Below are 27,628 nucleotides of genomic sequence, written 5' to 3' on the forward strand. Positions count from 1 at the left end.
GTAAGTGCTCATTACCATTGCAGGTTAGCACCTTCCAGTCTCAGAGTTGTCTCAGGCACTGTGAGGTAAAGCAACTTGATTGAAGCCATATGGCCAGTATGTGTAAGATAGCACTTGAACTCAGATCCTTCTCATTTCAATCCTACCTTGCTATCCATTTAGCCATATCTCTCCCTCTGGTTAGATGTAAAAAAATTAGTTTATGATGATGGTGAAAGAAGACTGAAAGAGACCACTATGAGAATAGATAATTTTTATCCTTAGGGATGTTTTCAATTAGGAATAAATATAATAAATAAATTCTATTTAATTAGGAATAAATAGGTAAACAAACTCTATCTTAGATGGCTTAGTTGTTCACCTGCCTCTTGGTAGGGGGCCTGACCCAATGACCTCTTGAGGACTTTTCCAGCTTTAAGAGTATATGGTTCGGGGGCAGCTAGGTGGCGCAGTGGATAGAGCACTAGCCTTGAATTCAGGAGGACCCGAGTTCAGGTCTGGTCTCAGACACTTAACACTTCCTAGCTGTGTGACCCTGGGCAAGTCACTTAACCCCAGTCTTTAAAAAAAAAAAAAAAAAAAAAAAAAAAAAAAAAAAAAGAGTATATGGTTCATCATCTTTACAGTTAAAGGTTCTGATAAAGGCCTCATCTCCAAAATATATAGAGAATTGACTCAAATTTATAAGAAATCAAACCATTCTCCAATTGATAAATGGTCAAAGGATATGAACAGACAATTTTCAGATGATGAAATTGAAACTTTCCACTCATATGAAAAAGTGTTCCAAATCATTATTGATCAAAGAAATGCAAATTAAGACAACTCTGAGATACTACTACATACCTCTCAGATTGACTAAGATGACAGGAAAAGATTGGAGGGGATGTGGGGAAACTGGGATACTGATGCATTGTTGGTGGAATTGTGAACAGATCCAACCATTCTGGAGAGCAATCTGGAACTATATTCAAAAAGTTGTTAAACTGTGCATACCCTATGGTCCAGCAGTGTTACTGGGCTTATATCCCAAAAAGATCTTAAAGAAAGGAAAGGGACCCACACATGCAAAAATGTTTGTAGCCGCCATCTTTGTAGTGGCTAGAAACTGGAAATTGAATGGATGCCTATCAGTTGGAAAATGGCTGAATAAATTATGGTATACAAATGTTATGGAATATTATTGTTCTGTAAGAAATGACCAGCAGGATGATTTCAGAAAGGCCTGGAGAGACTTAAATGAACTGATGCTGAGTGAAATAAGCAGGATCAGGAGTTCATTATACACTTCAACAATGATACTGTATGATGATCAATTCTGATGGACATGGCTCTCTTCAACAATGAGAGTATCCAAATGAGTTCCAACTGATCAGTAATGAACTGAACCAGCTACATCCATCGAAAGAACACTGGGAAATGAGTGTGGACCACAACACAGTATTTACACTCTTTCTATTATTGTTTGCTTGAATTTTTGTTTTTCTTCCCAGGTTACTTTTACCTTCTTTCTAAATCCAATTTTTCTTGTGTAGCAAGATAACTGTATAAATATATATATACATATATTGTGTTTAACATATACTTTAACATATTTAACATGTATGAGACTACCTGCCATCTAGGGGAAGGGGTGGGGGGAAGGAGGGGAAAAGGTGGAACAGAAGTTTTTGTAAGAGTCAATGTTTTGTCAATAAAAAGCTATAATAATAATTAAAAAATAATTATATTATTTTACTTGATCTTAAAAAAAAAAAGTATATGGTTCTTACTGGATGTTTCTAGAGACCTCTCAGTATTCTCCAGTGAAGCGGATTTCTTCCTCCCCAGGTTCATTAAGTTGCTCAGTTTGAGGCCTGCTGTACCTTTCTTCTTAACTAACATGAATAGGGAGAAGAAACTGGCATCAGACACATCACATAAACAAAGTCACATCCAAAATCCATCAAAAATCTCAGAGATTCTCTTCTTGTTCTTCCTCATCCCGCAAGGCCAAGTCAGTTCATATAGATGTCTTCCTACTGACATGGACAGGACATGGAAGAATATATTGGCTAATAACAGAGAATGCTTAAGATTTGAAAGCTAACTAGCTGGGAGAGATAAAAAATCATATTTCAGGGGGAAAAAAAAAACAAAAATGGACTCAACAGTTTAACAAACTAGATGCTATACTGATTCCCACCCCCAACTCTGTCTGTCCTATCCCTTTGGAGTAAGTTGGTAATGACTTCCAATTGAGCTTTTCAATGCCATTTCTCCCACTATCCCACAGGGCAAGAACTCTGTTACCATCTTTGACCTCCGTAGTCTCAGGATGACCATCCACACTATTCCCACATTCTGGGGCTGACAGGTATTTCTCAGCTATGTCTGGCTGTCAATGAGAAAGAGAAAAGACAAACATAATTATATGCTAATATTAGCTAATACTTGGGGAAAATAAATTTTTAGAGTAGCTATAAATTCTAATTATTCCCTCCAACTTTAAGGTTCAATGACTTGGGTCCTGAAAAACTTTCTACTGTGCCTTCTGAAGTTTTCCCAAATTTGTCCCATTTTTCTTGCCTTTGGATCCCTCAAAATTACGAAAGTAATTTTTCTTCTTAGTTTCCAAGTGTACAAAGGAACCAGTCAACATTAGAAAAAAAAATTATCATTCAATTTTTATCCATTCTTGCTACAGGAAAGTGGAGCAGGCAGACTGTCTTAGAAATTAACTATTAGCCAATATCTCTGTGGATGCTGAGAAGCCAGCAGCCATCAATGATAAGAAAGTAAATAACAGCATCTATTTCTAATTGTTTGTGCTATTCTCAATATGTCAAAATATTTATGCAAAGAAGTGCACATATTAGACTAGTCTTGGGATGGAAAATGCCATCCATATCCAGAAAGATTTATGGAGACTGAATGTATATCGAGGCATAACATTTTCACCTTTTTTTCCTGTTTGTTTCTTTCTTGTGACTCTCCCCTTCCCCCTTGGTCTAGTTTTCTTGCACAACTTGACAATTTTGAAAATAAAGGGATTTCTCTTATCTTAGATTGCTTGCAGTCTTGGGGAGGAGAGATAAGGGAAGGAAGGAGAAAAATTTGGAACACTAAGTCTTACAAGAATGAATGTTGAAATCTATCTTTATATGTATTTGGAAAAATAAAATACTATTGAAAACAAAAAACAAAAAACCTAGGATTAGCTCCATACCCCAATAAGGCAATGAGTAGGACTTTAGTAGAAGTCCCTTCAATAATAAGGAAATAACAATTAATAATAAGGAAAGTTTTAAAATCTTATTCCAATTTATAACAGGGAGGGGAGAAATCATGTTTTTCCCTGCTATGCCCTTTTCCTTCCATCTTAAGATAAAAATGAGAAAATACAAGATCCAAGGAAAAGGTCTTAATCTCTAGCCTTACTCCATTTGCTCTCACCACAGGAAGTAAGTGGGGTGCCAAAGTTACATGGATGATGGGACCTACTCCTTACAATTACAAGTTCAAATTAGGCTCCCCCTGAGCTCCTAGCTTTTAAACTGTCTCAAAGCAAATAAAAGCCTTTATTTTTTGATAAACATTTAAGGACACTATTCAGCTTTTCCTGGAAGAAAAGAACCACACAAAATAAATCTCCCAATTCAAGAATCTAAAACAAAGTTTTAGATTTTTTTCTAATGAAGCTTTTTTTCTTCAAGAAAGAAAATATTTCATGTTCATATCCGTTTCATTTGTTTTCTATACAAGATAAAGTCACTGTGCTTATTCAAGCATAGCATGTTTCTTATTAATTGGACTGAAATGCAAAAACAGTGCTTCCAATTTTACACTTTCATTTTAAGAGAAAAATTAAGAATTCTCTCTTCGGAGAGCAACTAGGCTTACTTTCTGACAATTAAGACGATGAGCATCGGGAGTGTATTGGTTTCCTTCAAAAACTCCTTCAGAAGGCAAGCCGCTGACATCTTGGATGACCTGAGTAGGAAGAAAAGAGCAATTTGATGGGTCAGACGGAGGATCAGACTCTAGGTGCTCCTCAGAAGAAATAGTACCAGAGATTCCAAGAGTCTCTTGAGAATGGATTAACAGTGGTGTATTAAATGACTTTTCTCTCAAGTACTGAACATTTCCATGCTATTCCAGGGCCAGTCCCAAACTATAATTCAGAACTCTAGAAAATTGGACTGTTCCATCTGGGAAAAGCTTTTGGGACTCACATTAACAGATGGAGGAGGAGAGCATGTCACCAGAAGATTTGGGTTATGGGGAATGAAGTCAATCAGACTGATTCTGCTTACTAATATGTTCAGTTGTGAAAACTTTCTGCCAGACCTGGATCCGCCACCAATCATTGTGGTCTCTTCGGTTCCCACTGGTTTCTGTTAATAGTTCCTTTGTGGCTTCAATAAATTTACCACATTTCCTGAACAGCCTCCTCTTCCTTCTTAATGTGTTGGAACCCTTTCTATGACATGTTCTTATACCCTGTTAGAGAAAATGCCTCTGAGAAACATCTTCCTTAATATCCTTACTAAAGTAGTTCCTAATTTAGGGACAAATATCTTTATTCATGACTAAAAGGCTGGATTGGAAGTACAGAGAAGCAATCGGGCTGGCTGGCCCTTTGACCCACAGAAGTTAGGACTTTATAGGATGACCAAAGTCAGAACTACTGCTTCAAGGAAGTTTCCTATAGTTACCTAATCCTGTGCTTTTTGATAATACTTAAGTTGAGCTACAGATACAGCCAGAGGCAGTCATCCCACACATTTATATACATAGGGTACATCCCAAATGTAGAATTGCTTTTAAAAAATCTTCTTTTTTCATCACTGGTCTTGCAGCTCCTGCATATCCCTTGGAGATTGATTTAGAACTTTTTCAAGTGTGAGAGCTAAGGTGAAAATGCTTCAAAAAGGACAAAATCAAACCTTTCTTCACTCATAGATGACTCAGTTTGGAATTAGGGTAGTTCAAAGATATGGATTATCACACAGATTACAGCTCCTCCTAAACCCAGAGAGATGCTATTAAGCTGAATCTCATTCAGTTCTAGGAGCCTGGGGCTCTCCTAGCTGCTATTGCCTACAGCTTCATTAGCTTTGGGTGTAAAACAGAATCCTATTATGATCCAAAGTCTGCCCTCCCTCCTTCCGCAGTTCCCTCCCTTTCTGGCAGTCCTCAGTCCAGGGCTTCCTCTCCCAATTCCCAGCTCTCCTCCTTGGGGCCTCTTGAGCTCCTTCCTCCCTTGAGCCTCCTCTAGATTCCCAGATGTTTTGCTTCAGCTGCTACTTACTCGGGCTTTATTCTGAAACACTAAGTGTTTTCTTGTTGAACTTCCAAAGAAAACAGGGCAGGCAGTTGCCCTCTTAAAAGTCCTGACATTTTCCTTTTCCTTGAATGTGTTTGGGGGGGAGGGGGGGAAGAAGGGACTAAAACCAAAAGATTTCACCTCTTTAAATTTTGGGGACACATTGCCTTACATCTTCCCCACTACCCACTGATCTCTATACACATCTCTACTTGTTCCAGTAGCAACCACAGAACCAACCAACATGCTTCCATCAGATTAGAATGGGAGAGATGAGGGTCACCTTAACCATCTGGCTTACCACTGTCTCTAAGCAGTTTTACAGAGTGAGTAAAAAATATAATTAAGAAGAAAGCTCCTCTTTGAAAATTAGGTGTTCCATGTTTAACCTATATAGGATAACTTGCTGTCTAGAAGAGGGGAAAGAGGGAGAAAAATTTTTTGCAAGAGTGAATGTTGAAAATTATTTTGCATGTATTTTGAAAAATAAAAAGCTATTGTTATTATTAAATAAATAATAAAAGAAAATTGTGTGCTCTTTCTCTGAACACACCCTGGTACAGAGTTGAGGAGCAGGGAGTGCTATGGCCTTAAAAACTAAAAATCACATCCTCTAAGATTCAGTTTCCTCATCTGTAAAATGAGGAGGGAGGGATAGGTTGGATGAACTCAGAAATTTCTTCCTACTCTGGCTCTGTAATCCTCTGAATTTTATCAATCAAAACTAACCATACTTAATGGGGCTCTCCCTATCTCTTCCCATCCCACTCCATTCCAAATTCCTAATCTCAGACACCCAAAACATTTTTGAAGTTAGGCTGTATGCCAGTCTTCCCGCATTTTCTCTCTCATTTTGTACACTATTTGACCCAAATGGATGAGTTTGGAGTTCTTGGGGTCTGGGGAGGTGGCATTCTATTTTTCCAAGAAAGGCATTTTGTAAGACTTTAGAAACAAGTTGGGACTACTAGGTGATGCAATAGACAAAGCACCAGCCCTGAATTCAGAAGGACCCAAGTTCAAATCTGGTCTCAGACACTTAACATTTCCTAGCTGTGTGACCCTGGGCAAGTCACTTAACCCCAATTGCCTCAGCAAAAAAAAAAAAAAAAAAGAAAGAAACAAGTCATCCTCCCTTCAAATTCAGAAGTAACCATGTATTGATAATTGGGAAGCCACTGTCTCCAGCAGATGTTGTTGTCTGTTGCTTTTAATAAGGTGATGGATGTTGAAAGTTTCCAAAGCTTCAGAAGGGCTTTCCAAATCAGTTATCCAATAAGCTTCAGGGGGATTTTTCTTCTAAATAGACACATCTAATTGGTGGCACACCCAAATCATAATGAAGGGAAGGGGAAATGGAGAAAAAAAGCAAAGGACAGCTTGTGGCCAAGATTCTTCAGAGTACTCTTCTCCAGGTGCCAGTTAAGGTCAAGATAGGGAGTATCCTTTGGAATGGGGAGAAGTGTAAGAATTGGATTGTGTGTACCTTCCTTTGCTGGTGCAAATCACGGTGAGGCTGGTTTGTTTTCGGAATAGTAACAGATGGTTACGATCTCCTCTTGGATGTTGCTGCTTCTTTACATCAATGAGGACAACAACAAGGAGCAACATGTTACTAATCCTCTAATTGGTGTATGCTTTCAGTAAGGAATTAAGTGGATTGTTACTGCTCAGAGTTCAGAATAATACCTAACTCCTCCTCCTGGCATTCAAGACCCCTCATCTATACCTTCTCTGCATCAGTCTATCCTCTCCAATCTCCTCCATCACTCTTCCTCTCCTCTCCCTCAATGCACATCTTCTGCTTGAAGGAAGCTCGCCGCTTCATTTTTGAGCATTCCTGCTGACACAACTTCCTTTGGCTTCTCTCAATATCTCTGACACCCCTGATTCCTTATCTGTGTAAAACCCTTTAAACACCAACTTATTCATGAAGGCTTTCCCAATTATTTTAGCCAACAATGAAATATTTATTTTTCTATATACCATGATGTCCTCTTATATTTAACATTTAAATATGCTTAATCTTGTATTGTCCTTTAGTCAGTGCATATATATATATATATATATATATTTTGCTGCTGTTCTCTCTCCCCTCCCCTCTGCATGTTATAGATTGAGGAGACACAGCTTATTATCTTACCCAATTATTCTCCCAGTGATTTTTCTTGAAGAGTCATAAAAAAGTGATCTCTGACTTTCATTAACATCATGATACCAGAATTGAATAGGATATGTGAGAAACAGTCCCCTCTATAACTCCTCACCCTCATTTCCTAAGGACAGAAGTAAATTCAGGTCAGCTCCTCCGTGTAGACCATTTACAAATCTCTTCTTGCTCTAGTAGAGACTAACTCAACTATAAAAAATTATCTAGCATGCTACTGTGCCAATCTGTGATTTCTTGGCAATGCAATACAGGGATTTAAACCCGCAGGCAGTTTGTGTTGCTATCTGGAACTAAATGGAAAATGAAATCTGTTTACTATTTAGATATACATGCTGTTTTGCATATGTGAAGGGTATGGAGAAGGGAAAATCTGGGGGGACCACAATATAGTTACATGGGACAATGACCTATGCCTTATTTCTAGTGAAGATGGAGTCTCAAATCATATTACAAGATGGGGTGAATGCCCTCCACTCTGGGGATATTTAGTCTTCTCAAGGGAAGAGTTAGGAGGATGTGAGAGTGTATTCAATTGTCTAAGGAACGTTCATGGGGAAGAGATATTGGATTTTCGTTTGGTCCCAAAGGGAAATAGGAAAAAATTAGATTCCTGATATAAGGAGAAAACTATCTAACAGCTAGTTATCTCAAAGTGGAATAGATTGTCAAGAAGGTAGGTGTCCGGAGCTCACTCTTACACTAGCAGAGAAGTCTTCAGACAAAGCTAGACTAATTCATCAAGGGGAGGGAGTAGAGGGAGGGAGGGGATAATTTGGAAAAATGAATACAAGGGATAATGTTATAAAAAAAAAAAATTACTCTTGCATATATACTATCAAAAAAAAAATTATAAATACAATTAAAAAAAAAACACAAAAAACAAAGCTAGACTAATTTATCACAGGTGTTATTACAGAGGGAATTCTAAGTCAGTTACAATCTGAGGCCTACTTTTTGAGGGATTTTGTGAAATTCTGTGAGAGACTGAAAGTTATTAAATCTGTCTTTCTTCAAAGCCTCAAAGGTAAGAAAGCAGTTCAGAACCTGCTGCCACTTCCCAGGCCTGGCCCTCAGGGCTCTCCTCACCCGAAGCCATTGCTCCGCCTGATCCTTGCTCTGCAGTCCCAGCACGATCACATCAGCATTTGTTGGTGTGATCTTCAGGTTGTGCTCTTTCTTCTTCACTTGTTTCTCCTTGTAGATAACACTACAGCCTACCAGATTCACATCAAGCTGGGGGTTGTGATCCTTGGAGGATTTGTAGCACTGGAAACAAGAAAGCAGGGTTAAAGAGTGAAGTCCACAAAAAACAGGAGCATCTGTCAGTATTGAAAAATACACCAAACCCAGCTGTACATTATAAGTTCAGGAAGTATACTGGCCACCAAATCAGGCTCAGATTCATATTCTCATTCTCTTTCATTCTTATTGTCTCTCTCCTCTCCCCTCCTCCCTGTAACCCCATGCTTTTTTTTTTTTTTTTTTAAACCAAATACCAATTAGGCAAATGGCATAGCATATATATGAACTAACTTTAAATTAAACTAGGGGAGATTCTTGGGGCCATGATTATCTTCATGACTGAATGTCTTACCCTGGGGAGGTACCTAAGGGTACTCCTGAGAAACACAGTAAACAGTCTTTCACTGATCATGAAAGAGACATAATACAAAGTAAAAATTTTAATCCCAAACTATCTTTTTTTTCTATTTACCAACAAAATGTGATTAACTACTCCTGCAATCAGTTTTGTGGGTTTAGGTAAGGTAATTTACATTTAGTATTACCCTGAATAAAACTGAATTGGGCAAAGAAGAGAAATGAAAAAGCATCTCTCCAGGGGTCTCTGAGTGTATAAAATTGCATTTAATGTCCAACTTTTTTGATACATTGATAATTGTTCCAAACTAGCTTTTTTTTTTTTTCCTCTTTGGTATTCTTTAAAATGATATACCTCTGGAAGAGAGAAAGGAGAAGGGATATATTGGGAAAGGTAGGTGATAAAAACCAAAAGATATCAATAGAATTAATTTTAATAAAATCTAATTGGGAAGGTTAGTTAATATGCTAGAAAATAAAAGGTCATTCCCAAACTAAAGTTAATAGATTTTTATATTATCTAATATTTCTAGATTATCTACACAATGTAGCCCCTCTGCTATATGACATGTTGTCTATATACTGAGGCGAATGGGGTTGAATTATTCCAAATTATGTAAAAGAGTGAATAATCTAGTAAGGGTTTTTGTTGTCACAATAGCACCTTTAATGCTTTGACGATGCATCAAATTAAAACAGTACAGTAAGCTAGAGAGGCATATACAATCTGCTTGAAAGACAAAGGTCAGGGAGAAGTAATGGCAAGATGAGCAAGGATAGCCATAACATCATAGCAATCTTCCCATGTAATTAAGAGCTGGCTGTCTGTTGGCAAATCCATAGCTGTCAACAAATGCCAATATACCTTACTGGACTGGGCTGAAGTGGCAGAAACATCTGTCATAAACCTGAATCTCAGATATTAGTTATCCACCTCTCCTCCCCTCTGCCAAAGGAAAAGAAAATGGGACTAATCATTCCTGTTAGGTACAAAAGGATATTTTGCTAACCAATAATCTGCTGTCCTTAATGACACACAACTGCTTAGCCCACTGCCCCAGCCACTTCTTCCTCCACAAGAAGGCACAGATCCGAGCATCCTTCATCAGCTCAATGGTAGCTTCTGGGGATGGCCATTGATGAGGGGTTGACTTGCTCTTGCTGCTCTCTTCTTCATCATAAGATTCATAGGAACTACTCACAGGCTCACCATCCTCTGCAAGAAAGAGCAGATTAATCACAGTCTGTCTAAGAAACAAGAAGACTGTCTCCAAACATGCTCTGCTCAGGCAAGGGACAAAGGGAACCAAGCCATTAAACATTCAAAACAGGAGCAACCTCCAAGTTAGTAAGCAAGGTATCCTGGATCAGAGGTGGATTCCAATGATTGTTTTGAGATTCTATTGATTCCTTGCTCAATTTTGTCTTTAAATGTTAGGATAAGAATCTTATCCTAGAAACCAGGACTGAAGAGAAACTTTATTTTTTCTTTCTCTTCTTCAAATTCTATTGGTTTCAGATTCCAGAAGGCAATGATCAAACATAATGACAATTGTGCCCTTTCTAAGCTTTAATTTCTTCCTCTATAAAACAAGCTAAGCATAAGCTAAGGATAAGCTAAACAGCAAACAAGCATTTATTGAGCACTTACTATGTGACAAGGATTAATGTCTAGGGATTAAAAAAAATTAATTAAAAAAGCAACCTAAAATGGAAAAAATTTATATACATAAATGCATGTGTATAATGTATGTTTATACACACATATGTATATTATATATTTGTAAAATGTATATATGTATATTTACAAACATATACCTACACATATAGATGCACACACAAATGAATGTATTTCTCTTTATATGTATATGTAACCTATAATTTTATTGATTATATTCAATAATAATCATTTTCAAAAGCTTCCCTGTCCCCAGGCTAAGTGATTTTTAAAGGTCCATTCTAGCTCTTAACATGAATGGCTGTTTTAGGAAGGAAGGAAAGAAAAACCAAAAGCTTTGGGATGACCTGGGAATGACAAGCAGAAGCAGTATTTATCTAGCAGCCAGACTGAAGGCTCATCTTTCTCAGCCATGATTTGGTTTTATCTGTTTCAAAACTGCAAAGAAATAACAAACCAAACTATAATAGTAAATTGTCTTATGGGAAAGATGATCACCTTTTCAATCTCCAAGTTACTCTGACCCAAAACTATCATTTTTCTTTTCCACTGTTTCATTCTTTATAATATTACTTCTTGCTTCTCCTTCCTACCCCACTATTTCCCTCATATCTTCCCTGCTACCATTTGTCTTCCTTCCTTTAACACATTAAGAATAACTTTGTAAAAGTGAGAGTTGTCTGAAAATGGAATGGCTGCAGTGTGAAGCACTTAGAAGTGGGAAACAATGGCTAGATGGATAAAGGTTGGGCTAGATACCTTCTGAGGGGCTGTGCAATTCTTTGATTTTACTCCAATGCTAGGTATATTTTAAAAGAAATTGAGATGACACAGTAAAGTAGTACTTTATATACCTTGGATAACATTCAGTACTACTAACGGTAGTACTACTAAAATTACTGGAGCCTCTGAGTAATAATGGTAAGGCAGAGCAATGATAATATTTCTAGAAGAAGAATTCAATATACCGCAGGACTCTAAGAATGAACTATAAAACTACTCCTCATCATGTAGTTATTTAAGCCCATCATTACCAAAGGCATCTAAAATGTAGACTCTGATTTTCCCAGACCACACCCTGGACTCTTGGGAATATGATGGGCACATATCCCTTTGTCCACAGAAGGAAAATTAATCAAGAAGGGCAGAAATAACTATTAGTGAGGACACAGTAATAGGAGCAGGATGGAGGCATGCGTATGGGCAGAGAAAAGGGATAATAATGAATGCTCTTTAGACAATTAACATCATTTCTCAAAGTTACTCTGCAAGGACACAAGGATATGGCGTTCCAGATTCAGAAAAGGGCAGGACCCAATGTGATTGTGGAATAAATGACTGTCTCAGACACTTGCATCCATTTGGGGATTCCAGTGGTGGACAATGTACTAGAATTACCTGTACAATATTCAGAAAGAAAAAAAGAGGAAAAGAGGCAGAAAATTACAGATGGTATTATTAAGGTTTTAAGCAACAAGGATGGAGCTTGGTTTCAGTTGAAAACTTTCCTGTCTAGGGGATTCCGAAGGTATGTTAACAACCTTTTACTTCACTCATTGGGCACAATAACAGCAAGTGATCAGGCATGCACAGAGAAATAGTTTCATCAAACCATTCTTTTAGGAAGTTAATAAAAGTACTTTCCTGCGGACCAAGATAGTATGATGATTGACACAATCACATAATCTTTAATTAGGCACAAAGAGGATCTCAATTATGGAGAGTCAATTCATCAAAAAGCCAATTTTTAACCTGATTTTGAAGCAATTTGACTGCTTATTCCCCTAATCATCTCTCAATTCTCTTTCTTGAGAGCCAACAGACTTTGAATTAGCCTCATGACTTTTTGTTTTTTAACAGCTCCACTCTTTGTAATTCTGGTTGTCTACTAAGACTAAGAAGTCCTTGCAATAATCCAAATTCTCACTGTAATTAATAAATCCAAATTCACTGAACAATGATGAACAACAGGAAGCATGAGTCTAGCCCATGATGAAGTGTCTACATTATGAAGAGGCTCACCTCCTTCTGATTCTCCTCCCCAACTACCTGGGAATCAGGCACAAGCTAATACTTGCAGGAGAAAAAAAAAAAAAAAACATCTAAAATGCAGGGGCAGCTGCTCACTGAGTCACCAATTCAGCCTGCTTTAAAGTGCCCCAACCTGTGGGTTCTTGATTTGCCTTGCCTCATCTCGCCCATCAGACATGAACAAAGCAGCCCTGAGCTTTGGTGTTAGCTGCAGTCAGACTGATGCCTGAAAAAGCAGCTGATGTTCAGCTCATCAATTATAGACACACATCTAACCATAAGACTACTGTTCTTCAAATCCTATAAAACAAAACTGGGATCCTGGCTTTCTAGAGTCTAGAATTGTTTAGTAGGTGAAAACATGGTATGAGAGAAGCAGAGGTAGCATGAAAACACACATTTCCTAGTTCATCCTGATTCTTTAGCTGTTTTTCTTTATGGGATCCATATCCCTATCTTTATTATTCCCTCCAGTGACATCATTCATTTTAGCAATATTCATTCATTATGCCCACTATGACATGATAAAACATTCTTTTAAATTTGTATGTCGCTTTATACTTTAATCTCATTTAATCTCTAGAGCAGGCACATAGTCAGGTAAAGTGAAGCAAATATTTTCTCCTATTTTAGTGATGAAGCAGAGAAAGAGAGGAAACGTGGGAAGAGAAAAGAAGGGAGTGAAGGAGAGTCTAGGAGAAAAGGAGAGAGGATCGTATATAGGTAAAGAGAAGAAGTAGGAGCAAGGAGAAAGAGAGATTAAGTTACTTGTTCAAGATTATACAGAAAGGAATTATTACAAGTGGAATTAGAATCTATGTCTCCTCATCCAGGATGAGCCAGTGCTTTTCCATTGCCATTATCTGTGAGTTTGGTTTTTATTCTAAATTTGTCATTTTGTTAATATCACAACATTTATACTACAGGTTTTGTACCAAAGTTGAGAAGGAAGTAATGAAAAAAAAATTTAGAGTTTTGAGCCTTTAAAATTAAGCCAATATTCTTTCTTCCTCAATCTCCCTGTACTGAATTCCTTTATTGCTTGACTTGGGGTCAGGGCCAGCTGTAGATGGAAGGTTTGGCTACACTAATTTTGAGCAGAGAAAGAAATGTCTGTTTTAGCTCTCTCTGTTTCAAGTTCTTGGCATTGTGGTGTTGAGGAGAAAGAACTGACTCCGGAGACAGATTTAAATTTTGCCTCTCATTCTATCTATGAGACAGTCGTTTAAGCTCCACAGGCCCAAGTTTTCTTATCTTTAAAGTAAAGGGGTTAGACTATATTGCCTTCCAGCACTAGATCTAGAAACAGATGTAACATGATCTCTTTAAGCTTCAGTTTTCCTCATTTGTAAAATGAGCAGATTGTACTAGATGGTCTCCAATGTTCCTTCAAGTGCTAGATTTAGGATCCTTGGCCCAGGGGATATTTGGCAAAAATGAGTGCTGGGTATAAAAAAAAGGATGGTAAGAAGGTGGGAACTTCTAAATCTCCAAAGAATTAAAGAAAAAAAAAATACACTCCACAAATTATTTAGCCTATCCTCCATTAAGACACAACTGGTGACCAAATATTCTCAGACAACTATCCAATAACCTTTAGGAGATGTTGTTCTTTCAATTTAGTAAACAGTAGTTATTATTGAAAACAGAAAATCAGATCACATAAACTTAAGTCTAAAACAACAAAGATTTCTAAATAAACACAAATCTAACATTCTTTCTAAGGCCTTGTGCTAAGTTTCACAATCCCTTAAAAGCTACAAATTTCATCTCTGAGCTTGACAGAAATTACCTCAGCTGTGTTACATTGTACAAGTCATAACTTCTCATCTTCTTCAACAGGGAAATAAGGTAGTTGAAGTAAATTGATTTCTAATTAGAATTAAGGTTCTACCTGGGTTTCTATTTCAGGTGTATATATTCCAATAGGAATAATGTTTGGTGCTAATCTCAGGACCAAAGAGGATCTTCTAGATGAATATTTTCTCACAGTATACATATTCCCTAGATTTGAATTTTGCTGGTTAAATCAATCCAAGATACCACATGATACTCTGATGCACTCAATGAGATAAGAAGGCTTATCAAAACTTTAACAAACTTGAGCTTCCACCTCACTGGCGTTCTGTGTTATAGTCTGAAGGAGACCCATCCTCTAACAAGATCCACTATGGCTATTGGTTGGCCTATATAAATGTCCCCTATAACCTCACACAAATTCATCTAGAGAGGTAGAACAGCTGATCAAATTATACTGTTTTGTTTGAAGCTGAGACACCTCAGAAGGATATAGGATGCACTACAGCAGCACTACAGTAGGTATTCTTAGCCCTGAGGCTCCAAAACTCAGGGGAAGCAGGGGAAAGAGTAAAGAAGGGAGAAAGAAGAAGAGAAAAAAGAAGCATGAAGAAGAAAAGGAAAACAGGATAGTATTTGGGGAGTGGTAGAGGAAGACTCCACAATAATCACTTCCCATGCCCCTCCATGGGCCTTTTGTGTCAGATCTTAAATGTTTATCTGAGGAGGACCTTTGTGATTTAAACAACCAATCCTAATAGTTGTAATGTAGCAGAACACCACTGGATTTGAAATCAGAAAGATATGAGTTCAAATCCTGCCTTAGACATGTAGGACACGCTGAGTGTCACTGGGCAAGGGATATGGTTTCCTCATTTGTAGAATGAGAGCTTGGGATTCAATAACTTCTAAGAACTCTTTCAATTCTACATCTATAATTAAAACTCAATGGTCTCTGAGCTGGCCAGGTCAGGAGAAATGCTGTGCTTTACTGCTAAACCAGCTAAGAGCCTCTCTAACTCTTTCTCCGAGCCCGATTACAAAGAAGCTTCTCATTTCTGTTTCAGACTTCACCTCATTTGGCACAGACACTTGACCCTTCCGCTCCCTGTATGTGCTGATGTCAGCAATGCTCAGCAGAACATGATAACAGGAAACATTGGGTCCCATAAACCTTCTAATCCTGAGCCAATTCAAGATATCCTCTGGTCCTAGCCATGTCCTGCTTTAATCTTGGCACTCCATTTAGACCAATGAGAGCCCTCTTGGGGCACAACTCTTAAGTCACACTTGATGTGAATTCTTGATAGGGAGCCACCTTTTAAAATCCCAGTAAGATTTCTCTTGCTTTCAAGCTACGAGGCAAGAATGTCTGCAGCTACTGGGTTGTCGGAAGCACTAGTCTTCTCATGTGCAAAAAGTACTTAAATCACTCTTAATGGTAAGCTTCTGGGATGTACCATTTAAGGAAGTATCATATGGTTCTGCCTCTTCATAATATCCCTCTGGAGACTCGATCTTTGGGACTGGGAGCTGTTTCCTTTCTGGAATCTGTGGAATGAACAAATAAAACAAACATTTTTCTTTCTTTCTTTTTTTAAATAAAGATACAGAAGAAAGAACTCAGAATTAACTCTTTCAGTAGAAGAATGGAAAGAGTTTCTGGATAAAAGTTTCTAAGAGAAAAATGTTATATGGTCTTGGAATCAGTTAATTTCAATCGGCTATGGAAGCAGTTAGATTATGAGATTGTGAATATGGAGTTGAGAAGCAATATGGGAAAAAAATCCTTAGTATTTAAAACAGGAAATCTTACAAAATGTCTCTCCCTCATCTCAGATGAAGAAATTGAGGCTTTCAGAGGTTAAGTGGCAGACCCCATAGTCACTGAGAGCTAGGATTTTAACCCAAGACCTCCAGTCCTATAAAAATGCTAGTTATTATTACCTTACTGGAATGATGTAAGATGTATTAGGAAAGAAAGATCAACTAGTAAATAAATGTTTAGCAATCAGTTCATCATGCCTAGCATCTTTACAAATACTTATCAGACTGTAAATGTTTTAACATTTTAGACTATCTATAAACATACCTTTGCAATGATTTCTTAAATTTAAAATTCCATGGCAAATATTGAGGTAATATTTGTTAGTTGTCATTCGGTCCTAAGAATGAAGGATGAGCAATAGAAACATTTTGTTGAGTTCCACATAAAGAGATCCAGAATGTTGTTCCATTTGAAGGCTTTTAAATACTGTATATGTTTTAGAGTTTCAACATACAAGAGATGGTTATGGACTTTGAAACCAAACATTCCTTCAATCTAGCTGAAGTATTCTTCATGCTTTAGGAAAAAGAGATTTACAAGCAAATAGCAAAGGTATAAGGAAAGAATGGAAAGGACAATGGTATTAAAGGACATTGATACTGGAATTAGAAGATGGAAGTCCATAGGAACTTGTTCCCTTCCTCAACATTACTTGGAAATGCTTATGAACAAAACAAACAAAAAAAGTCTATGTGACAATGGTATTAAAGGACATTGATACTGGAATTAGGAGATCCAGGTTCAAATCCCAACTCTGACACTTATTAGCAAAAGTCTACAATTAAGCACTTTGAGTCTCAGCTTCCTCATCTGTAAAATGGAATAATAGCAGTGTATTTATCTACCTAAAAAGGATTTGTGTGGGAAAGGCTTTGTAAAACTTAAAGTAGTATAAAAATTTTATTATTATCATAAGTGATGCCCTAAAGAATGTTAACTCATAAGGACATTTTACTAAAAAATTATACTCAATTGGAGTGGAGGATTCTGAGTCAGACCTTCATCCCATGCTATAGAGATTATCTTTCCTAGGCAAATCCTAGTACAGATGCATCCATGATTACCCAGAAGCCTGTTGCAGCCCAAAGTGCTTGTAGGCCAAATTGTTGGTATGCCTTTCTGGGAAAAGGGTAGAATGAGGGAGGAATGATGGGCAGGTGCTGAGGCATCTGATTATTTCCTTATGAGCAGGGACATATAAGAAGCTCTTTTTATAACATGGACTTTAAATTCATCACAATAAAAACAGCATTGTAAGTCAAGCAAAGCTGAAAGCCAACTCTAGGAAACAAACCAGACATCTTTTAAGTTGATAGGGGTACACATCAAGGAAGCAGATAAGTGTCACTAAAGTAAGTCTTTGAAAAGATCCCAGAACCTGAGAAAAGTCCCAGCATGATTTCTAAGACTTTTCTTAGAAATTCAAGTGCAAAAACAAACACATAAACACACACATGAACATATGAATTGACCTCTTGGCAATAACCCTGGGTTGGGAAAAAAAGACTATCTTCCAGATAAGTTATTCACAAACCTGCCAAACTAAGGAAGCAAAACAGAGAAGGATCAAAAAATAGGGGGCTACCTTCACTGGTCAGCAGATCTCTAAGAATCTAATTCTTTTGCGAGGTTAAGGACCATGTCTTGTACATCTTTGTATCCTTCACAGTTCCTATCAGGGGGTCTTGAACACAATGGACACTTAATATCTGATTTCAAAGTTTGGTAACATCAAAACCATAGCAACTATAATGATGTATCCAAAACTTTGTCTCAAGAGATGGTTTGATTTTGCTTAATTTATTCCTTCTTTGATCACAGAGAATACATAATATTGAGGGGAATGGTGATGTATTGAACAAATAGCCCAGGAATTTCCCCAAGAATGTGGCCAAATTTTCTTGGGGGGGGGGGGGGGAGAAAGGGGTCCATAAAGGGCTAACAATAGGATAATTCAATTCACTTCAATAAACACTTATTCAGTTCTTACTATGTTTTAAATACTGTGCTAGGTGTTAGGGATAAAAAGATAAAAATCAAAACTTTTTTGCCCTCAAATAATATGAACACAGAAAATAAATAAATACAAAATATGTATAAAACTCCCTCCATGGTTCCTTCACCAGCTCCCATTAAATGAAGATTATTCTGACTCCTCTCAGTGTTCCTAGGGCAATCCCAAAGGTCACTAGGAGTTTACAGTACTCTTGCTCATGAGTCCTCATAGATGAGCTTCCCACTAATTGTCAGATTTAATAAGCTTTTAGAAAAGGGGGTTTATTAAGTGGATATGCAAAGGCAGTTGTTAGAGAAATAGGTGATACACTATACTTTTGCCCACACAGGTTCCCTGGGAAGAACAGATTCAAACATATCCAAATGGCAGTAAGATGCACTTACATGGAAATTGTGTAGTAAAAGGGTAACAGAGTTCTTGTTTTCTCTATAGATTGACTCAAATGAACTCTCTGAGCCTACTTTCTTCACTAAAATAATTTTGTTGATTGGGAGAGTATTAACACTGATAACTAAAGAATCAGGAAAGGCATCTTTTTTTTAAGAGATGATCGATCCTTGAGTTGATCATTCAATGAAGCTTGGGATTAAAAGAGGCTAAGTTGAGAAAGGAGAACACTTATAGGTATAGGTATCAGTCTGGGCAAAATTAATGTAAACAATAGGATTGGTCCATTCATTTTATGGTAGCCTGAGGTGTCCTGGATTCCTAAATTCTTTCAAATGAAGCCAGATCTGGAAGGAAGGAAAAAAATTCCAAGACATCCAGGATTTATATTCAGATGAGGATTCTCATGATCTTAGTGTGAAAAAGGCCTGTTCTCTAATGTAAGAAAGTTTAGGCCCCAATTTGAATAATTTTTTTTCCCAAGAGTAATAAACACACTCTAAAACTTTGACCAGTAGTGATGAAGCACCAATTCCTTACTTTTTCAACAACCACCGTGTGTATTAGAGCACAGGAAGTTCAAGAAGTCAGTATTGTGTGACTGACTTGTTTCTGGATTGGGAGGAGGAAGGGTCAGTAAGTAGGTCATGGCCAAATTTTTCAGATGTATCAATAGACAAGTTGTGTGAAATTCTCTCAATTAAGTTAATTCATTTAGGACTAGCCTTTTATCTTTTCATCTTCTGAGTCTAGGAGAAGACAAGGAGTGTAAAGCAGAGAAATCTGATGTCAATCAGCTTGAGAACATCTGTTTCTCCCAAGGCAGTCAGAGCAGCTGGCTGCTCTGGAGTCAGGGACCACATTCACACAGTCCCAACAGACCCCTACCCTTGTCTGTTCTAGGAGGATGTTTTTATTCATTCCTGTAAGAGTCATAAATAATCAGGAGTGTGAATTCGAAGCATTTGTTTCAAGCAGAGTACCAGAATAAAGCAATAAATTGAAATGAAATGGGGGCAGCTGCTGCAGATGAGAATATAGTGACCCAGCCACCTCTCCCCACAGGAAGGATGAGGGAGGTGGCACCAGGCTAAAATATTAAGTTTGAGGGACAGGAGGAAGAGCTTTGGAATTTTGAGAGGGAAGAGTTTTTATTTTTTTTTCTTGCTAGAAGCATGGAAAGAAAACAGAAAGGAACTCTCCAAAGCCATGATCAGGGATGTGACTCTGAGAATTCCTAAGCTGGGGAGCTAGAGGAGAGAAAAAACAAAAAAACAAAAAACAACCTTCTCTAGGTCCCGACATCATAAAGGTCACAGAAACAGAGTTGGGAGAAACCTCAGAAGTCATCTACTTCGTGGTCTCCAACTCAACTAGAAACAGGGCCACTTATATTTGAAGATACATATGCACCTCTGCAGATTGCATACTGACAATTTAAAAATGTGTCTCTCTCTGTGTGTACACACACACATATATTCTTCTGAAAGAGGAATTCTATATGGATATAGGTCCAGAATCAGCCTATCTCTCTATTTATAAAGAGAAAGAGAAAATCTATTTATATAGATCCAGAGAGAAGGCAAGGAGAAGTTAAGTAATTTGCCCAGGATCTCACAGACATAATTTCTCTTCCGCCCATCAGTCTTTCAAATATTGAAAAAAATTTCCCTCACAGTGGATAGGATGCTGGGATTCGAGTCATGAAGACTTGAGTTCAAAACTGATTTCAGACAGTTGTGTAACACTTAACTTTGATTTGCCTCAGTTTTCTCAATTGTAAAATGGGGACAATAACAGCACTTCCCTTGTTGTGAGGATTAAACAAGAATATATTTGTAAAGTGCTTAGGATAGTCCCCAGTATGTAGTAAGCTTTATATAAAGATTTACTCCTTTCTTCTTCCATTAATCTTCTCTTTTTCAAGCTAAACATATTCACTTAGAATAATAGCTAGTTCTTTCTAATGTACATATATACCTTTAAAGCATGACGAAGTCCCCTTGTCATTCTGGTCTACATTGACTCTGAATACATTCCAGAGAGTCAATATTCTTTATTATTTTTAAATTTTATTTCCTTAGATATTTTCTAATTACATTAAAAAGACTTTAACATTTGTTTTTAAAATTTTTTGAGTTCCAAATTCTTTCCCTCCTTTCTGCCCCTCCCCCATCCCTTGAGAAGGTAAGCAATATAATAATACATGTTTAATCATCCAAAATGTATTTCCATATTAGCCATGATGTGAAAGATACGCCTCCCTCTCCCCAAGAAAAATAAAGTAAAAAAAGTCTTCAATTTGCATTCAGAATTCACCAATTCTCTCTGTATGATTGCATTTTCAACTTGGGTCCTTTGGAATTGTCTTGCAAGAATCATTGTGTTGATCAGAATAATTTAGTCTTTCACAGATATTCATTGCTACAATTTTGCTGTTATTGTGTACAATGGTTTTCTAATTGTCAACATTTTCTCTAAAATGTGATGACCAGCCCTAGGCACATACTCTAGAAGTGGTCTGGCCAGAATAGAATATGATAGGACCACCATCTCTCTCACAAGTGATATAAGGCGTCTATTTGGGAATGAAGAATCAGACGATTGTCTTAGCTTTTTGACAAATCATACAGCTGATTCACTAAGCTTTGCAGCAGGAATTTGTGATTTATATCTGCACCTTTTATTATTAGATTATTATTTTACATTATATCTGCATCTTTTATTAAGATAGAGAAATGAAATGGAGGACTGTGTTGCTACAGCCTGACTAGTCAAATCCAAGACAAGGGAAAGAGAACTGCTAAGATGCAGATACAACTTAAGATATAAACAAGCTACACCATGTAGACAAGCATCATGTAAGTGGAGTAGGAATCAATTATAAGACCTTTTTGCAATTTGTGAAACTGTTACTCTTTATATATTTCCCATGACAAATTTCTCGTGGAAAGACTTCCTTAAACTGATGCAAAGTAAAGTAAGTAAAATCAGAAGACACTATACATAGTAACATCAATATTGCATGATGATCAATTATGAATGACTCATTAACTCTCAGCAATACACAATGATTCAAGACAATTCTAAAAGGCTCATGTTGAAAAATGCTCTTTACCTCCAGAGAAAGAACTGATGGAATCTGAATGCACTATTTTTCACCATATTTTTTTGCTTTTGGTCTGTATTTTCCTTTACAACAGGACTAAGATAGAAATGTTTTGCACAAATGTACACATATAACGTATCAAAATGCCTACAATATCAGGGAGAGAGGAGGAGAATAGGAACTTGAAATTTAAAAAAAAAATGAAGGTTGTTTTTACATGTAATTGGGAAACTAAAATTATTTTAAAAATTTTCCTAGAATGTTTTGCAATAAAACTACTTTACAGTATTTAAGAGAATAAACACTATTTTCAAAGGAAATGGAAGAAGCTGCTGACCCAATAGACTGGAGATAGGGCCTCGGTCCAGGACATGAGTTAAAACAAGAAAAATTCAAAGGGTCTCAAGTTAACGTACTGCAGCAAAAGGATGTGCCACTGTCTTGGTTACATTCTCACCAATGGCCATCCTTCTACTAAGTCACAGGTCTAATTTCTATCTTCTCTCAACTTGCTTCCTGATAAGAATTGAGAATTTAGTCTGTGTCTACTAATAACTTCTGAACAAGATGGTGGTTTGGGAATCATATCTTTCTCATTTAGCTAGGGCTGATCCTGGCAAGAATTTTCCTAAGGAGGAACCAGTGAAGTCTTGGTTTGCTAGTCCCTACCATGTCTCTATACTGGATATCTTCTTCTCCACCTTCCCCTTCTTCTCTTTTCTAACTTGATTTGTGAATTGTTTTCCCCCATTAGATTGTAAGCTCCTTTAGGGAAAGGACTATCTTTCTCTTTCTTATTTATTTCCCCAGCATTTAGCACTGTATATGGCACATAACTGATGTTTTAACAAATGTTTATTGCTAGAATCAATTTGTGGAGGGTTTTTTTTTTTTAATTTATCTGTTATGAGAGAAGAAAGATTCACTCCACACCTAGAATTAGCTGAGTTAGGGCTATGTTCTTTCATCCACTACATTTTCTCATCAGGGACAGCTACCGTGTTTTTCCACATCTAGATGCTCCAGCCTACACAGCTGTTCTACTCTTTGCCCAAGCCAGATTCCCTCAGTGCTTCATGCTAAAAACCATGCCTGACTAGGAGGAAGTTGGGATGTGTTACAGAGATGAAAAAAGAGAAATATGATGTATGTGTGGGTCACTGGGCTCTCAGCTCATCCTGGCTTTAAGGCCTATTTTATGATTCACTCACTGATTTAGCAGTTCCCTCCGGGAGAGTGAACCTTGGACAGCGCAAAGGTGATCATTTGAAGAAGTTGGAGAAGACGGTCTCTCAGCAAAATAATTCCATGGAAAGTGGAGCTGGCTTATTCTATGAAGCTGGATAGGTTTTCTGGAAAATCTCCCCAGGGCCTGGAATTCATCCATTGGAACAACTGTCTTCCATCTGAAAGCTCTCCTCCCCATTAAGCTGGATTTTGCCCTATCAATTCCATTGACTAATATTCTCTCAAACATCTCTGGTCTCCCTACCCCAGAGCAGAATTCACTAGAAATGCAATATTTTCTCTAGAGAAAGAGCTAGCATTTTCCATAGTTTCTACTCCCTTGGACACTCCTTTCTTCTCACCCCACACTTTTTTCCAAGTCCCTTTATTTCCTGCAGCAGAATCCTTCTTGCTGCAGTGGCTGTCAGGGAAAGATACCTGGATAGTAAACTCTACAGTAAAGCTTCCCTAGTCAAGGGATCTTAACATTTTGTGTGTCATAAATCCCTTTGGAAGCCTGGTAAAGCTTATTTGACCTTTTCTCAAAAAAAAAAAAAAAAAAAAAATGCATAGAATTATAGGGGAACCAATAATATTTTAAGTAAATTCAACAAAATATATTTCACAAGATGACAACAACTAAGTACAAAGACCCCCAGTTAAGAATCCCTACTGTAAAGGATCATGAGAGCTATCAAAGGAAATCAAGTCCTCTGGAGGGTGCTCATGGTGACCTAATGAACTTTAAAACTTGTTCATGTGAAATCTTGAAACAAATACATTTGCCTCACTATTTTAAACACACATAAATTCCTGAGTCTGAGTTGACACTACACAGTTGGAGTGAGGTTCCAATTCAGGAAATTCCCCTCATTTTTTCTTAACCTGTGAACAGCTGCTCCCCCAGAGGCAAAGCAAGCAATGGAGTTTCCATCTGGCAAAGACTAAAGCTTTTTGGGGCAGAAGAGCTACAATCAGGTTATAACAACAGAGCCAATCCATTCAGAGAAGCTGCTACATTCCTTGTTTCCCCTCATTGGCACTGGAAAGCCTCCAAATTACTTTCTTGTATTTCTTCTCTTCCTCTTACTATCACTCCTCCCCCACTTTATACAGTGTCCCCCCAAAATAGAGCAGTTTAGTCTTAAGGTTTCCAAAGTACTTTCTCATTTGGGCTTCACAACAATCTAAAAGTATTATCTGCCTTTTGTTGTTGTTTTTTCAGTAGTTTTTCAATCATATCTGATGGTGACCCTATTTGGAGTTTTCTTGGCAAAGATGCTGGAGTGGTTTGCCATGTTCTGCAGATAAGGAAACTGAGGCAAACACTGTTACATGATTTGCCCAGAGTCTATACACAGGCTAATAAGTTGTCAGGCCAGATTAGAACTCAGGAAGATGAGTTTTCCTGACTCTAGGCCCTAGCACTTTATCCACTTCACCACCTATCTGGCTAGCCCCATTTTATCATATGGTAAAACTGAGGCACACATAGGTTATGTGGTTTGCTCTTGGCCACCCATCTATTAAACATCAAAGATAGGATTCAAATCCAGGTCTTCAGATTTCAATGCTTTCCAGGTTACTCTGTTCTTTCTCAAATCCCTTCCCTTCAGAATAGGAGCAGAAAACTGCTCCTAAGTGACATGAGCAAAACCAAAATGCTCTATAAAGCACTGAGGGTTTGAAGGGGAAAAGAGGGTAATCTGACCTCCTGATAAGAGTCTCAATTAGAAATTCTCCTTGATATCTGAATCACTGTTGACCTTGACGACTTGCTGCAGTCTCATCCCTTGGCTTCTGTGAGATGGCTCTTTCCTAGTTCTCTCTGTGTTTCTTCAACTAATTGTTTATAAGACCATCTTTGAAAAGTAACTGTTCCCCAAGACTCTCCTTTATCTGCTTTCTATATTTTCTCTCTTTATACATAATTTTTATATCAATATAAATTCTATTCCTCTCTCTTCCTTTTTACTGCCAAAGTCTTAAACCTAATCAATACTCATGTCTTCAAACTTTCTCACTATCTACTTGCTCCTTAATCCCTTAGAATTTAGCTATTGCTACTGCCATTTGATTGAAACCGTTCTTGCCAAGATAGCTACTGCCTGTTAAATTACTAAATGCATGGATTTTTCTTTGGCTTAATTACTTTTGACCTCTACAAATTTTGCTAGATTTGAATACTTCCTCCTTTAGGATATGGCCTCCTCTGGCTTTCAAAACAATGCTTTCTGTTTTCCTTCATGTTTGCCTCTCTGTTCTTTTTGTCACCATTCCTGGATTATCACTAGTAATTGATCCTACCCTGTTACTTCGAGTATTGGTCCCTAAGACTCCATAGTAGGCCCTCTTCTCCTTTCTCTTTCCACTTTCTACCAGAGCTCAAGGGTTCAGATAATTTTTCTGCACAGGACTCCAAGCATCTATATTATAGTATAATAGATCTAAAGTTGGCCATTTAGTCCAACTGTCTCATAAAAGGAAACCAAGGTCTAAGGAAGTTAAGTGACTTGCCTAAGGTCAAATAGGTAACAAACAATGTAATGCCTCAATTTCCCTAAATTATTATGCCCTGAATAAAATTATTCTACTATCACTCCTTTGTTTCTTAGGAAGGGGGAAATTAAGTTAGAAAAGAGGTTCTGAAATATCATTGAGTCATAAAACTCCAGGTACCTTATCTCAAATGCTTGCTGGGATATTTCCCCCTCCTTTGAGAATTACCCTCCCCTCACTGTCTCCTGCTCTCTGACCTTCTCATCTTGATCCCATCCTGTCAGGACTAAATTATGATCCTTTCCCTGAATGAATCCTCTGCCCAGTATCCTCTCCCCTCCTCATCCCCACACCTTATCTGCCTTTGTTTCCCCTACCTATAAAAGTCTCTTGAATTATTTAATAGACACTGAATGCTTTGAGACAAGAGTCCCATACAGCCAGCTGGCCTCTGCTAATCTAAACTCTCCATGTTAAAATGATTAAAGGCCAATCTCTGTCTTGCCTTAGTTTCTCCCAAATTACAACATCACCCGTAGGATTTTGCCCTAGGCTTTCTGACTAGAAGCAGTGCAGTTCCTACCATACCACAATGAATTTCAGTCATGCATCAGCCTGTTTGTACTTCTTTTCCCCCTAGCTATCCTGTAAGCTATGCAAACTATGTCCAAAATAGAAGTTGTGAGGGATGATGGACATTTGTTTTCCACAGCAATGAAAATTAAATTGGAGAAATGAAACTTTAATTAGAACACTGAAACCCCTAAGGACATTAAGGAATAATCAGGTGGAGTTCATCTTCCCCCAAAAGAATGTAAGTTTCTAGGGGGCAGGGACTGACTTTTGTAATTAGGGTGATGGCTTGAGATTTGAAATGAATCTTTTGCCCTGCTCTGTTCCCTTTTCCCCCTTATAGAATGGAGGTTAAGTAACTTTTGTAACATCCAATTAGTAGGAAATCAAAGGAGGGACTTGTGCTTCGGGATAGGAAATAAAATGCTGCTTTTGGAGTTGCAAAGGTGTGTCTATTCACCTAGGTACCCATTCTTGCAAGAATATAAAATAAATCTTTCCTGCATTCAGAGAATCAGTGGAGTTGTGGGTAAGATATTTTGTTTCTTACAAACTTATTACTGCATCCTGCTAAACCAGCCCATCTACCACACTTCCCTATTTCTGGTGAGGATACAACCATCCTTCTAATTATTTGAATTCATAACCTTATTGTCAGCCTCAATTCTTCCCTTCTCCATTTTTCCAAATATAATGGTTGCCAAGTCTTATCAATTCTAACCTCATAGTATCTCTGATTTTCCTTTCTCCCTAGTCACATGGCAACAACCTTAGTTCGGATCCTCATTATCTTGTACTTACACTAGCATCCTAACTGCTTTTCCTGCCTTCATTCTCTTCCCCTATCCTCTACATAGCTTCCAAAATAATCTTAAGGTATAGAACTGACCATGCTCAAAAATTTCAGTAGTTCCCCATTATCTCCAGAATAAAATATAAATTTCTTAATCTGGAACTTAAGGCCCTCTACAACATGAATCCATGTTGTAGTTGTTTCACTCTATCTTCTCTTCCCCCTACCTCAACTCTATATTTTAGTCAAACCAGATCACTTAGCTGGTCCCCAAACTGACAATCCTCTCCTGCCTCTCTGAATTCTTCACACAAGTTCATTCCTAGGAATGGAATGTACTCCTAACTTCTTTAACCTTGTTTTCTTTCAAGGATCATCTCAGATGGGATCAGCTATGTGAAACTTTTCCTCATTTCTCCAGTTGATAGTGTTCTACTATTTGGAACTAACTGAGTGAAGAGGCTCTCAAGGGAATATAGCCTTAAAGTATACTTTAATTGTGACTTGACACTTTATGATAATAAAAAGGGCTATAGCCAAAAAGTTGCCGGTGTTTGTCCTTTCGTTTTCCCACCACCTCTTACACAGTATTTAAGTACTTCTTTTAAAGGC

At 37.6% G+C, this 27,628-nt stretch overlaps 1 protein-coding gene across 7 annotated transcripts in view; it reads right to left on the reverse strand.

Moving 5' to 3' along the window:
* Positions 1-27,628, reverse strand: part of AFAP1L2 (actin filament associated protein 1 like 2) — a 126,050-nt gene that overhangs the window by 16,521 nt on the left and 81,901 nt on the right. For all 7 annotated transcript variants that reach the window (XM_074295674.1, XM_074295670.1, XM_074295672.1 and 4 more), the window contains 6 exons: positions 16,044-16,134; positions 10,088-10,293; positions 8,565-8,744; positions 3,883-3,972; positions 2,293-2,377; positions 1,773-1,877 (listed from right to left, as the gene is read on the reverse strand). In XM_074295674.1, coding sequence (XP_074151775.1) covers positions 1,773-1,877; positions 2,293-2,377; positions 3,883-3,972; positions 8,565-8,744; positions 10,088-10,293; positions 16,044-16,134 — 757 coding nt within the window. The remainder of the gene's footprint in view (positions 1-1,772; positions 1,878-2,292; positions 2,378-3,882; positions 3,973-8,564; positions 8,745-10,087; positions 10,294-16,043; positions 16,135-27,628) is intronic.

Source organism: Sminthopsis crassicaudata, chromosome 2 (assembly GCF_048593235.1).
Source record: "Sminthopsis crassicaudata isolate SCR6 chromosome 2, ASM4859323v1, whole genome shotgun sequence".
In the NCBI taxonomy this organism is placed as follows: Eukaryota; Metazoa; Chordata; class Mammalia; order Dasyuromorphia; family Dasyuridae; genus Sminthopsis; species Sminthopsis crassicaudata.